Raw genomic sequence first — 14,943 nt, 5'->3', positions numbered from 1 at the left:
GGTTCTGTTCTCTGTGACTGCCCTGACTTGGAAGCTGCTAGTGATAATGGGCCCATAAGATGTTTTTGTCATGACATTAAAAGGTTTTTGGACAACTCTCTAGAAGTATGGCTGTAGAAAAAGGGCTGACAAAAGTTTTGAGGATCAAGGGATTCACAACTTGTCAGCTGTGCCTATATCAGCTTTAACAATCTGGTTTTGGGGATTTTACTTATTTTCTTATCAGTATAACGCAGTGTTCGAAATTATAAATGGAATTGAAGACTAGTCTTTGGCTGGCACATTAAAACATTCCCCATCATTTCTGACAACATGCCAGTGTTGGTTTAAGTACTTGGACTTAACCTTTAGTATTGCCTGAATTTGATTTTGACATCTCCTAATGCTGAATACATCATTTTAGTATGATGCTGCCACAAACATTCTTTGTTGCATGCTATAAGCGGGCAGTGGCAAAGACCCTGCACTTTAATCCTAATTGATTGCCTGCCTCTGCATTCAAACTGTCACTCACAAAAAATGTAAACTGTTATAATGTATCCTGATAATATATGTTCATATTTAATAGAGGTCATGTTATAGAGTTAATTAAGTATTTTTTAGTTTACATTTATGTGTGAGTCAAACTTTTGTTTAATTCGACGAGGCTTTTGACGACTACCACAGATACTAGGAATTCATTCTTGTTTTCTTCTGTTTAGCTATTCTGCCAAAGAGGTAGTTGCAAAGAATGTTATTTTTGTTTGGAATAGTGCTGTGTTATTGTTAATTTTGTAAAATGTTTCTTGTTTCCTGATTGAATAGTGTGCACGGTTTTGTGTTTTTCAGATTCCTAGTTACAGATTTTGAACCTGTTCCCTAGATTCTGCTGTTCTAGTTCTAGAGTTTCTGCTGTGATATGCACTATAGTTACCTTATATTGCCAGGTGTGATTTGTCTAACATAGTATTTACTTTAAATAATTTGTCAGTTTCTCCATATATATTATGGAGATATTGAGGTAAAATACTATGAGGTTTTCAACAGATTTACATGATGTAATCATCTGTGACCTTAATTTTACCACTTTTGGAGTGATGTCTTTGTGTCTTGTTAACCTATGGGTACAATAACAAAAATTTATCGCATAATCTGAGGTGATTTTTCATTTTTTGTTCCACATTTGCAGAAACTTTGAAGCAGGAGATTGTATATGTTTATATATGTATATGTATGTATGTACAGTGCATCCAGAAAGTATTCACAGCGCATCACTTTTTCCACATTTTATGTTACAGCCTTATTTCAAAATGGATTAAATTCATTTTTTTCCTCAGAATTCTACACACAACACCCCATAATGACAACGTGAAAAAAGTTTACTTGAGGTTTTTGCAAATTTATTAAAAATAAAAAAACGGAGAAATCACATGTACATAAGTACTCACAGCCTTTGCTCAATACTTTGTCGATGCACCTTTGGCAGCAATTCCAGCCTCAAGTCTTTTTGAATATGATGCCACAAGCTTGGCACGCCTATCCTTGGCCAGTTTCGCCCATTCCTCTTTGCAGCACCTCTCAAGCTCCATCAGGTTGGATGGGAAGTGTCGGTGCTCAGCCACTTTAAGATCTCGCCAGAGATGTTCAATCAGAATCAAGTAAATTTTTAATAAATTTGCAAAAATCTCAAGTAAACTTTTTACACGTTGTCATTATGGGGTGTTGTGTGTAGAATTCTGAGGAAAAAATTAATTTAATCAATTTTGGAATAAGGCTGTAACATAACAAACTGTGGAAAAAGTGATGCGCTGTGAATACTTTCTGGATGCTCTGTATGTATATATGTCTATATAAGATATATGTGTGTGTGTATATATATCGCTTCGCTCGCCCACCCCCGGGTTTGGTTTACCAGATAAACAATTTAAAGAGTTTGTGAGTTTAATGGGAATTGTTACATGTGCATTATTTTTACTTTTATTTGCAAACTTTTGTAAAAACAGTACTTTATTTCTGGCCCCTGGTGTGGTTAAATCTCTTTCTTGCAGGACGTATAATGCTGCTGGAGGGAGTGCAGCTGAACGAATGCTAAGGAGAAGCCGTCGGATCATCTGCTGTCTTTCTGTTGCTGTTGCACTGCCAGTCAATCATTTAAAAGCCTGTACAGCAGCTGTCCTTTTGACACTTCGTGTCTCTGCCGCTCACGTTGTAAAGGGGTGGGGAGGGGGGTTAGGGTGACTGAACGGACGCAAGGGGAAGCAGTCGGATCATCTGCTGGGTTTCTGCTGCCGGCGAGCAAGAGCTAGGAGCAAGTTAGGCATTTGTATTGTGGCAACGTTTTTTGTGAGCCTTTTGAATTCCACTGCTTTCATAATCTCTAACCTGCTCTGCATGTGTATAGCGGCAACGTTTTTGAACGTCTTTATGAAGTTCTACTTTGTCTTTTACTCTTTGTTTTTTAATTCTGAGCCAGATTGGACCTGCTTTTTTTTTTTTTATTCCACTTCAATTTTGGGCTAATTATTACTTTACTTATTTTCTGAATTTGCACCTAGATTATTCTTTTTCATTTTTGCATTTTTTTTTTTTCCAACGCTTTTGAGTCTCTTTTCTCTGTGCTGCTCTTTCTTCTTCGCTTAGTCATCGACGTTTCATTTATAACGTATTGTCCTTATATGCTTTATATGCACTGAGAGCCCTGGATCTGTGTGTGCTTCAAGCCTTTACTTGACTGGGTGTTTTGCTGCCTGCGGTCTTATTTGATATTGGTTCTAAGTAGGGTGTTTCTTGCAAGAATCTCATGTTCTGTGTTCCCGTGAAACGGTCCTGGGTCAATCTCTTGGCAAGAGTCTCATGTTTAAGGTCCCCGCAAGACGCTCCATGGCCAATCTCTTTCATCTCACGAGTCTTTTAAGTGTCTTCTGTGATCTTCCCGTGAAGATCATGCCTCGTCTCCCTAGTCTTTCCCTCCCAGGATTTTTTTTTATAATGCGTACTCTTTACATTATTTGACAGCAAAAACTATTTCAACCATTCTATGATCTGCTTCTCGCAACTGAAAGAGGGCACCGTGGCGGATGTTAACCGACTTGCTGACCAACCACAAGCGTTACCATACAATAAGATTGTGATTCAGACTACGAATGCCATGAATGAATATATATATACATATGTATATATGTATATATATACATATGTATATATATACATATATATATTCATTCATGGCATTCGTAGTCTGAATCATACATACATACATATATACACACATACACATATATATACATATATGTATACATATACATACAATGGGGCAAAAAAGTATCTAGTCTGCCACCAATTAAGTAAGTTCACCTACTTAAAAAGATGAGAGAGGCCTGTAATTTTCATTATAGGTATACCTCAACTATGAGAGACAAAATGAGAAAAAAAAAAATCCAGAAAATCACATTGTCTGATTTTTGAAGAAAAAAAAATATATATATATATATATTTGAACAAATACCAGCAGAAATATTTTCTTTTATGAGGGAGCAGCATAAACAGTCATATGTTTCAGGGCTAATATTTTTTCCAAAGACCTGTTTTCTGAAAAGCGAACAAAGCAATGGTTTTACACATAAATCAACATAAAACATCTGTTGCTGCCTGTTGTACCTGCTGTCAGCGCCTGTTTGCGGCGGTTGCACGGGGCGGGGGGGAGCTTGACAGTTAGCAGGAATGCATGGTGGGCTAGCTGCCTTTTTGAGATGGGTGCGTGGGGGTGGCAGTTGCAGTGAGACCCAATCTGGTTTGTACATCGTGTCATCGTAAGTGGCTGTCCTCCCAGGCGAACATTGCCATAAGTGCATCAGCTACACGAATGTGTTCAGCACCACGATCAGCTGGGGATCGATCAGCTGATGCCGGTACCTCACTTTTGTTTTTGGCCTACATCTTCAGATCACTTGCATCAAATTCGGAGTCCCGACAAATCAGAGTCCGATTCAGCGATATTACGAAAAAAATCATCCATGGATTATTTTCCTTTTAGCATTCACTTAGGTATCTCTCCACATGCCATTTTAGAAGCTGCTTTCTCTTTGTTACTCATGCACACGCAAGGAATCGAGGTCAAATCAACAAAGCTAACATATCCTTCTACCAAAAGCGTATTGAAAAACGCTGTAACAAGAAGATCACTGATTTTTTTCGATCACTAGTAAGACTGAGGCTTTCAAAGTAATAATAACAAAAACTGCTGCAAAAGATAGCCCGGCCACAGACAGACATGACACCAGAATGTCCAAAACACACACACATTTTATTTTACCTATGTACAATATTTACAGTGTTTGCTCAGTCCTTGCTCTTTTCAGCCGCCTCCACTCCTCTCTCGCAAGCTCCTTCCTCTTCTGCCTGACTCCGGCTCCCTGATTGGAGTGAGGCAGCCCCCTTTATCTTGCCCCAGATGTGCTCCAGGTGCACGATGACGACCTTCCGGCAGCACTCCCCAGTGTGGCGGAAGTGCTGCCTTTGCACCCGGAAGCACTCCAGGCATACACCATCCCTGGTCCGTCAGCACTTCCTGGCGTACCCAATGCGCTGTCCTCCAGGGTTCAAGGACTTTCCAGGCACCCAAGGAAGAATAGTGCCACTCTCCCGGTCTGTCCTTCCTCCAAGCGTCCCGGCAGGGCAGGGTTCCTGGCCGTCTATCACACTGCGTTAATGTACGATAAAATAATTGTCGGTGTTAATTAATTAATGCATTTACTTGCCCAGCCCTTAGATATATATACACCTCTCTTCCACATTCCCCTTTACTCTGTACTGTTGACTCCCAAGTATTTAAACTCATCCACCTTCACCAACTCTACTCCCCTCATCCTCACCACTCCACCGACCTCCCTCTCATTCACACACATGTATTCTGTTTTGTTCCTACTGACCTTCATTCCTCTCCTCTCTTCTCATATCTCCACCTCTCCAGGGTCTCCTCAACCTGCTCCCTACTATCGCTACAGATCACAATATCATCAGCAAACATCATAGTCCATGGGACTCCTGTCTAATCTCGTCTGTCAACCTGTCCATCACCACTGCGAATAAGAAAGGGCTCAGAGCCGATCCCTGATGTAATCGCACCTCTGTCACTCCTACTGCTGACCTCACCACTGTCCCACTTCCCTCGTACATATCCTGTACAACTCTTATGTACTTCTCTGCCACTCCCGACTTCCTCATATAATACCACAGCTCCTCTCTAGTCACCCTGTCATATGCTTTCTCAGGTCCACAAAGATGTAATGCAACTCTTTCTGGCTTTCTCTAAACTTCTCCATCAACATCCTCAGAGCAAACATTGCATCTGTGGTGCTCTTTCTTGGCATGAAACCATACTGCTGCTCACTAATTGTCACCTCACTTCTTCTTAACCTAGCTTCCACTACTCTTTCCCATAACTTCATACTGTGGCTCATCAATTTTATCCCCCTTTAGTTACTGCAGTCCTACACACCCCCCTTATTCTTAAATATTGGCACCAGTACATTTCTTCTCCACTCTTCAGGCATCCTCTCACTTTCCAAGATTCCATTAAACAATCTGGTTAAAAACTCCACTGTCATCTCTCCTAAACACCTCCATGCTTCCACAGGTATGTCATCTGGACCAACGGCCTTTCCATTTTTCATCCTCTTCAAAGCTGTCCTTACTTCCTTGTTCAGCCTCTCAAAATACTCTTTCCATCTGCTCAACACACTCTCCTCACTCGTGAGTACGTTTCCATCTTTATCCTTTATCACCCTAACCTGCTGCACATCTTTCCCAGCTTGGTCCCTCTGTCTAGCCAGTCGGTCTTTTTCTCCATCCTTAGTGTCCAACCTCTTATACAACTCATCATACGCCTTTTCTTTAGCCTTCGCCACCTCTCTCTTTACCTTGCGCCTTATCTCCTTGTACTCTTGTCTACTTTCTGCATCTTTCCAACTATCGCACTTCTTCTTTGCCATCCTCTTCCTTTGTATATTCTCCTGTATTTCCTCATTCCACCACCAGGTTTTCTTTTCCTCCATCCTTTTTCCAGATGTCACGCCAAGCACCTTTCTTGCTCTCCAATGTCATCCTACAGACCACCACCCTATGCTGCTTAACTACACTTTCCCCTGCCACCACTTTGCAGTTTCCAATCTCCTTCAGATCAACTCTTCTGTATAGGATGTAATCTACCTGTGTGCATCTTCCTAAACTCTTGTACGTAACCCTATGTTCCTACCTCTTCTTAAAATACGTATTCGCCACAGTCATGTCCATCCTTTTGGCAAAATCCACTATCCTCTGACCTTCTCCATTCCTCTCCTTGACACCATACCTACCCATCACCTCCTCGTCTCCACTGTTTCCTTCACCAACATGCCCATTGAAATCCGCTCCAATCACCACTTTCTGTCCCTTGGGTACACTGTTCACTCACCCATTGCACACCCAACTTATGGTGCATATGCACTAACAACATTCATCATCACGTCTCCCATTTCCAGTTTCATAATCATTACTCTGCCTAACACTCTTTTCACCTCCAAAACACTCTTGACATGTTGTTCCTTCAGAATAACTCCTCCCATCCACACCATGATAGAACAATTTGAATCCACCTCCGATCCACCTGGCCTTACTCCCCTTCCATTTAGTCTCTTGCACACACAATATATCAACCTTCCTTCTCTCAATCATATCTGCTAACTCTCTCCCCTTACAAGTTATACTGCCAACATTCAGAGTTCCTACCATCAGTTCCACTCTCTTTACTTTCCTTCTCTCCTCCTGCCTCCAGACACGTCTCCCCCCTCTTCTTCTCCTTCTTTGGCCAACAGTAGCCCAATTTCCACCCTTTTGGCTAACAGCGCTGGTGGCGGTCGTTGTTACCCTGGGGCTCGACCGATCTTGTATGTAAATTTGTATTGTTGTCCGCATATTGATTTGGCAAAATTTTATACCGGATCCCCTTCCTGACGTAACCCTCCCCGTTTAACCGGGCTTGGGACTGGCACAAAGAAACACACTGGTTTGTGCATCCCATGTGTCTGGGATATGTGTATGTGTGTGTGTGTGTGTATATATATATATATATATATATATATATATATATATATATATATATATATATATATATATATATATATATATATATATATATATATATATATATATATATATATATACACACACACACAGTGGAACCTCGAGGTAAGAGTTTAATTCGTTCCAGCACTGAGCTCGTATAGCGAATTTCTCGTATCTAGAACAAACTTCCCCATTGAAAATAATGGAAATCCAGTTAATCTGTTCCGCACCCCCAAAAATATTAACATAAAAATCAATTTTCCTAACAAATAACACTGATAAATAATATATACTGTAGTTTACCTTTAATAAATAACACTGGTATCTAATATAACTGTAATTTACCTTTATGAAGAGTCCTGGCTGGCTTGAGGGAGACGATAGGGAGTTAGGGAGGAGGAAACGGGTTACTGTGGGGAAGGAGAGTTTCCCTCTGATTCAGGAAGGCTCTTTCTTCTTGGGAATTTTACCCCACTGGAAGCAGGTTCTGGGTCAGAATCACTTAACTTTCTTTTAGTTGCTGGTTGCTTTACCAAAAACTTATCTAATGACACTTGCTTCTGTCTTCTTTTTAAGATGCCCCTAAAATGCGACACTACATTGTCATTACACAAGTTTATGGTGTGAATACCGGTTCTCTTTTTAAATTTTTCAAACCATCCATGGCTTGCCATAAATGCCTCCTCATCTTCAGCCGACGTACCTGGTGTTTTTCGGAGAAGGACCAAGTACAGCTTCTTAGCCTTAGCGCAAGTGATAGCTTCCGACACCGAATCGCCTTTTAACTGCTTCTCGTTAATCTACACCAAAAACAGCTTCTCATCATCTTCTAGGAGTTTGACGGTGCTTGGAAGTCACGGTAACTCCTTTGGCCACATCAAGTTTCTTAATTTCTTCCTTTTTCTTCAGATTAGTGCAGATCGTCGATGTCGAACGACCATAAATCTTCACAAGTTCCATCACTCTTACACCACGCTCATGTTTATCTATGATTTCTTTCCTAATTTCAACGGCCATGGCTTCCTTTTTTTTCTTTGCAGCACTATCTGAGGCAGCAATCTTCTTGAGAGGCCTCGTGGAATAATTATTTTCACGTTAAATGCAAAAAAAACAATGAAGTCACAAGTGCACAAACGTGTAAATCCTCACGCTACGGGAGAACAAGGAACACTGAGTGAGCTGAAGGGCGGGCAGCGTCAGCTTGGGTGAATCCCCGAGTCGAGGCGGATTGGGAAACGCGTCACGCATACCCACAGCCTGGCTCGTGGCTCATTACGCGAGCCAATGCTCGTATTTAGATCCGAATTTTTCGCTCATACTTTCCTCGTATCTTGAATTTCTCGTATACAGAGCTGTTCGTATCTCGAGCTTCCACTGTGTGTGTGTGTGTATATATGTATATATACAGTATATATATATACAGTATATATATATACAGTATATATATATATATATATATATATAAATATGTGTGTAATATATATATTATGTACCAAATGTGTTTTTTAACAAGATATGACAAATATATATATTTATATATTTAAAGATATATATTTATAAGTACAGTATATATTTATAGATGTATTATGCAAAATACATTTTTTAACAAAATATGACTCCTGAATTTTATTCCGTGATAAAATATCGGACTATACAATTTTATTGCTCAAAATCACAGCATTTCATAGGTAAAGCCTTGTGCTGGACACATTAGATTTTCTTCTGTATATAGCTAAAGGACTCCCTTAGTGTTCTTTGTAGTAAGCATCCTTCAAAAACTACTTTCATGTTATAAGATATTCAAAAATGCTGCTGCTGAAGTCAAGTCAGAAATCAAAGATTGTCAAATCATAACTCATTTAGCTAATGTAAACTAGCATCTAGTCTGATGTTCAAATTCAAAGTGAATTTTATTTGTCATGTACAAATTCCAAAGGCAATTCAATTTCTAGAGAAATGCTTATAAGTACTTATGATTGTGGCTGGGTATGTTGATTCTTTTCCAACTATTCCTTGGCCCCTAAAGAAATATATGTTTATGGTTTTCAAGGTTTCTGAGGTCAAGGAATACCGCCGTTATATTTATCTTTTACTTTGTTGTTTTTTTTAACATTGCTCAAGGCAATTCACATTCTCATTTGGCACCATCATGTTATTTACTTATGGACGCTGGCATGTTGGAGACTGGTTGCTAGAAAGCAAGGCCCCATTTTGGCAAGCAGGACACTACTCACACTGATTCAGTAGCAGATATTCACCGCTCTTGAACTGATAAAAGTTCAACTTCCTTCACTCTCTGTTTCTTTCACCCTCGCATGCATGCACTCTTCCAACAGAAATTGCAGCACAAGACACGTCTTTTTTCCCCGTTCTCTCTTCTTGTTTGTACCAACTCATTGATCAAACAGAGAAGACCAGTTTCCACATGCTTATTGGTATGTTGATTTTGTTTTTCTATTCTGTACTTTATTGAACAGTCATTTTCATTTTATTTATTTCTGTTTTTATTGGTACTACAACAACTGCAGCAAATGAAAATGGGAACATACTGGTTTAAGAGGGACGGATGATGTAAATGTATGCTTAAACAACAGCAGTATTGTGCTTGTTTGTAAAAGATTTTGTGGTAATAGATGATTCATTTAAGCAGCTTAATAATTTACCATTTTAGTTTGATCTTTTTAAAATGCACAATCTGATCATAAATCAATCGGTATATCTTTTGTACAGATTACATTCCAGGTGAAGCGAGTAAAAAAGCCAAAGACGGATGTTCCTGACCTGCAACAGGAGCGAATTGAGGAGGATGTTTATTCAGAAGACAGCCCTGCTTTACATTCAGCACTCGAGATTAGTGGACCAAAAATACCTTTTACAGGACCTCCAGGTCACTGTCTTTCTATAATCTGTGTTCTAGTAAAACTTCTACAGTTTTGTTTTCTGTATTTAAATTGTGATCTAAGTTTTCACTGTTGTCTTGTTTTCAGGAAAAATTAGGGACTACCTAAGTTTAGGGTGGCCAAGTCCAGATGAGTGTCAGCGCATACGCAGGGTGGAGCTGACCACAGTAGCTAGCACATGGCTGGCTGTATCAGCGAAAAACATTGAGTGAGTATCTCTGTCTCCATCACTGCTGGCTTGAACATATTCATCAGCTGGCTTTGTCGTTGAAGAGCTAAAGCCCTGGACTTTAAACTACTTTAAACTACACAGTTGCTCTTTAAATTTATAATCACAAAACCCTTATGTATACACTAGCATTCATAAGTTTGGAATCTCTCAGAACTGTTTGTGTTTTTGATAGAAACTGATTTTTTTTTTTTTTTAAGGATAACAATAACAAGTTAAGTCAAGTTGGGGGGCATTGCACTGGTACAACTGGAAACAACTTGGGATCCCGGTTGGCAACCCCCCAGGCAAACATGCAGTCCAGTCCCAAACTCCGGAAATGACCCTCTATCTGCCGCAGCCAGGTGTTATGTGGGCAACCCCTTGGCCTGGTCCAGCCACTCGGGGTCCCCAACAATGAGGATCTTACAAGCTGGATCACCCTCGGGGAAACACGCCACATGGCTGTAGTGCCGTAACTGACACTCCCTCACAATGCAGGTTATGTGCCTCATTTGGGACTCCATGAGCAACACAAAGTTAAACCAATGGTACCCAAGGGAGAAAGACAGTACCAAAGGAGTCCAGTCTTCATCTCAGGTCACCGGATAGCGTCCATGTATCACAACCATATAGCAAGACAGGAAGCACCAGGACTCTAAAGACTTGGACCTTCGTCCTTTCGTAGAGATATCGGGTGCACTACACACCCCTTCCCAGCGACCTCATGACCCCCCATGCTCTCCTAATCCGTCTACTGACTTCATGGAAAGAGTCGCCAGAGACATTACAACAACATTTATTTCTATAGCACATTTTCATACAAACAGTAGCTCAAAGTGCTTTACATAATAACGAATAGAAAAATAAAAGACAATAAGAAAACAAAATAAGTCAACATTAATTAACATAGAATAAGAGTAAGGTCCAATGGCCAGGGGGGACAGAAAAAAAAAAAACAAACTCCAGACAGCTGGAGAGAAAAAAATAAAATCTGTAGGGAGTCCAGACCATGAGACTGCCCAGTCCCCTCTGGGCATTCTACCTAACATAAATGAAACAGTCCTCTTTGGATTTAGGATTCTCACGGAAGTACTTGATGATGATGGTCATGTAGACATCTGCCTTTTAATCCATCCATCATTGTTGGAGCATCATGAAGCTTTGAGTAGGTGGAGGTGGCGCAGGCCACCACCACAAAGAAACCGGAAAAAGAAACAGAAGAGAGAGTAGGGGTCAGTACGGATTATAGAGCCACCATGAATAGTTATTTTGAGGAGATTGAACATATAGAGTATCAGGATTAAGTTAAATTGAAGTTATAAGAAGGCCATGTTAAAGTCATATGTTTTCAGCAGTGTTTTAAACTGCTCTACTATATCAGCCTGGTGAATTCCTATTGGCAGGCTATTCCAGATTTTAGGTGCATAACAGCAGAAGGCCGCCTCACCACTTCTTTTAAGTTTAGCTTTTGGAATTCTAAGGAGACAATCATTTGAGGATCTAAGGTTACGATTTGGAATATAAGGTGTCAGACACTCCGATATATAAAATGGGGCAAGATTATTTAAGGCTTTATAAACCATAAGCAGAATTTTAAAGTCAATCCTGAATGACACAGGTAACCAGTGTAGTGACGTCAAAACTGGAGAAATGTGTTCGGATTTTCTTTTCCTAGTTACATTAATATCACTGTTGAGGTAAGTAAACCTCTCAACGAGGTCGACACTCTCTCTTCAGACAGACACACTGCTGTGCCCAAGAGGTCATTAAAAGCCTGGTTTTTATCAGGACACTCGCAAGCCCAGACACTCAGTCTCTTGAGAGCCCCGATCAGAGCCTCCACTAACTCCACAAGATCACAACATCATCAGCAAAGTCAAGATCCGTAAATCTGTCTTCACCAACTGATGCTGCACTTAATTATTATTCAATTATGCTGAATTAAAAATTACTTGCGTTGCTAATGGGTCCTACTACTTGAAATGACAAATTTTAAATTTTGTTTTGGCTGCAAAACCCCATTCCTTCAGTGTCCTATTGGTAAACTTCCTAAGCTAATCCTTAATCAGTCATGTTTAAATGCTTATTGGTTATTAGGTAAACTTTTGTAATTGCATTAGCACCACTGAAAACTGTTATCTTGTTCAATGAATCAAGTAAATGTTCTTGTAAGGTATGATATTCTTCAAGTTCAGTATATATGCATACATGAATGCAAAAACTGCATTTGTGTAATAAAAAAAATGTATGTTGATGTTGTAAATCACATTAGATAGATAGATAGATACTTTATTAATCCCAAGGTGAAATTCACATAATCCAGCAGCAGTATACTGATACAAAGAAACAATATTAAATTAAATAGTAATAAAAATGACAAGAATTAAAATAAGATTAATGTTCGCATTTACTCCCCCGGGTGGAATTGAAGAGTCGCATTATAGCACTACTGCAGAGGTTAGTTTCTGCCTTGTGTCTAATCCTGCCTTGGATAGACTCTAACCCCCTACAGCCCTGCATTGTTTTAAGAGGTTTCTTATTTCTTTCTACACCTGTACATATTGGTGAAAATTAAGCAACTTTATAAATGATGTATTTCTTTAAAAAAACAAAGCAGGTTTAATTTAATAGATAACTAATTCAAAATGTCAAACACTTCGGGGTTCATTATGCAGAATCAGAAAGTGAGGTACATTTCACACTTACAGTATGTTTTACAAGTATGGCCTAGAAACCTCACTATGTGCAGATCTCATTTCCTCGTTAAGACGCCCTAAGCCAGCCTTGACCAAAAGAATTAAAAAAAAAAAAATTAAATAAATAGGAAGTGGTTCCTGTCCATATACTGTACTATACTGCTTATGACCTTTGGAGTATACTCAAATAGGAACAGTGAGCATGATGTGTTTTGTAAAATTTCAAAATAAGAACTTTCACACCAGTCGTGCTTGTTCAGGTTTGTTTTACTTGCTTCCAGGAAAAAAAGTTAATGTATCCTTCGATTAGTAAGGATTAGTTAAGATGTGATAGGTTCAAGATTCAAGTTACAAAATTCTTTAGGTTAAATTATCAGCAAAAATACTAACATTTTACAAGAAATATTTATTTTACTTTTAATGGAGTAGATGCTTCAGAAGAATGGCTTCAAAAATACAGTCAGTATTTTCATGAGTTCTTAAAGTTTTCATGCTGTTATTCTACACGCATCTACCTATCATTTTGTGATTAAATAAAGTTGTATAGTGAAAAAAAAAATCACAGCAGGCTTTCCCTGTCAGGAATAAATATGACGTTGACCCGTGTGGATATGTTTCAGTGTTCTTTTGGGGTAGTCTGCGTTTAATATCTCCATTAATAACTGGTGTACTGTACACTCTTGTTGAATTTAGACACAGTATTACTAGGAAGCAACACACTCAATTTATAAGTAAGAGAAAATGGTGGTGCATAGTGAGCATTGATGAGAATTCCTAAATGATTAAGAAGACTGTCCTAGAGATGCATTGCAGTTTGTGTGCATTGGGATTAGAAGAATTTGTTATAATGTACTTCGTGTCTCTTCTGAGAATTAACTAACAGTCAGAAATCAGTCAAGACTTGTTGATTTATAAAAGTAAATTAGTCTTAGCCGTGACTTGATTACACAGTGTGTCACAAACATGACTGCAAGACGTATTGCCGTATGTGATCGATTTGTTGGGGAGTGTGGAGTTTCAGACCAGCACTACAATGAGTTTTTGTCTCAATTGTGAACATTTCAACAAAAATTCACTTACAGTCAATTCCATTTATTTAATCATTGTAGCTTTGGCCTCAGCCAGTACTTTAGGCAAAAGTCTTAATGTGGTGAAAGTATGTTAAATACTTTGCTATAGACTTTGTTTTTGATTTTCACTTAACTTGAAAGTAAGGAACACCTTGAGAGCAACGGTCCTGAAATAAAAAAAGTGATAAATACTGAACCTGGCATTGGTAGGTCAGACCTGCTTTTACCAGGCTATTCTTATGCCAACGTGCTGAGCTGATTAGATTTCTTGTAGTTGCCAAATATATTAAAGGAATATTACACCCAAAAGTTAATGTTTTCTATATTTAAAGTTACCCTTGTAGTTTTTAGTGATGGCTGAGGAAGAATTTTTAATCTTTTGGATGATGAGCATAACAATGTTCCTAATATAACATGAGTCAGGCAGTGTGGCCTGATGGCCCAGATGTTTTTGTTGGGAGTCCCTCACCTTAAAATTCCTATCGGGAATCATGAATTGCAAAGCATAGAATTATTCAACTCAAATGATGAGCTCTTCTGTACATGCTATCACAGCAGGAAGGCACCCGTTGTCAACATGTCTGATGTATAGGGTGATCCAGATCTAATTATGCAATTTTCATTACGCTATAACTTACTCAGTTTATTACATAGAAAATCACCCGAAAAATCCCAGACCATCGAGAAGTGTGCAAACTGACCACACGAAGAATCGTCTTCGAGGCAACATCAAAGAATATAAAAAGAGTCCCTGAAAAAATCTTACATTTCTCTTGTCGCATAATCCTCATGTAATGTCTGCCAGTTGTATTCTCACGGCACATGTATTTTTGGCTAAAATATAAAAACTTCCAGAAAATGAGAATAGTTCATAATTACGAAGCCCCTTCATACGAGAAAACAGTTTTGAATTGAAGAACCCACCCTTGATTCATTGGTTAAGAGTCCGGTTATTCTGGCATTTACATTGTGGAAAAAGTGTCACC

At 39.1% G+C, this 14,943-nt stretch overlaps 1 protein-coding gene across 2 annotated transcripts in view; it reads left to right on the top strand.

The window, feature by feature from the left end:
• Nucleotides 1-14,943, top strand: part of ttc17 (tetratricopeptide repeat domain 17) — a 106,685-nt gene that overhangs the window by 73,313 nt on the left and 18,429 nt on the right. Inside the window, exons 19-21 of one of the 2 annotated variants that reach the window (XM_039744255.1) lie at nucleotides 9,811-9,967; nucleotides 10,068-10,188; nucleotides 10,410-10,533. In XM_039744255.1, the coding sequence (XP_039600189.1) occupies nucleotides 9,811-9,967; nucleotides 10,068-10,188; nucleotides 10,410-10,428 (297 nt within the window). In that variant the 3' untranslated portion in view covers nucleotides 10,429-10,533. Of the gene's footprint in view, nucleotides 1-9,810; nucleotides 9,968-10,067; nucleotides 10,189-10,409; nucleotides 10,534-14,943 lie in introns of those variants that run through there. The other variant, XM_039744247.1, reaches the window with a different exon arrangement.

The sequence above is a fragment of the Polypterus senegalus genome, chromosome 1, assembly GCF_016835505.1.
Source record: "Polypterus senegalus isolate Bchr_013 chromosome 1, ASM1683550v1, whole genome shotgun sequence".
In the NCBI taxonomy this organism is placed as follows: Eukaryota; Metazoa; Chordata; class Cladistia; order Polypteriformes; family Polypteridae; genus Polypterus; species Polypterus senegalus.
Note: the sequence above shows the minus strand (reverse complement) of the source record. Positions and strands in the feature narration are given on the sequence as shown.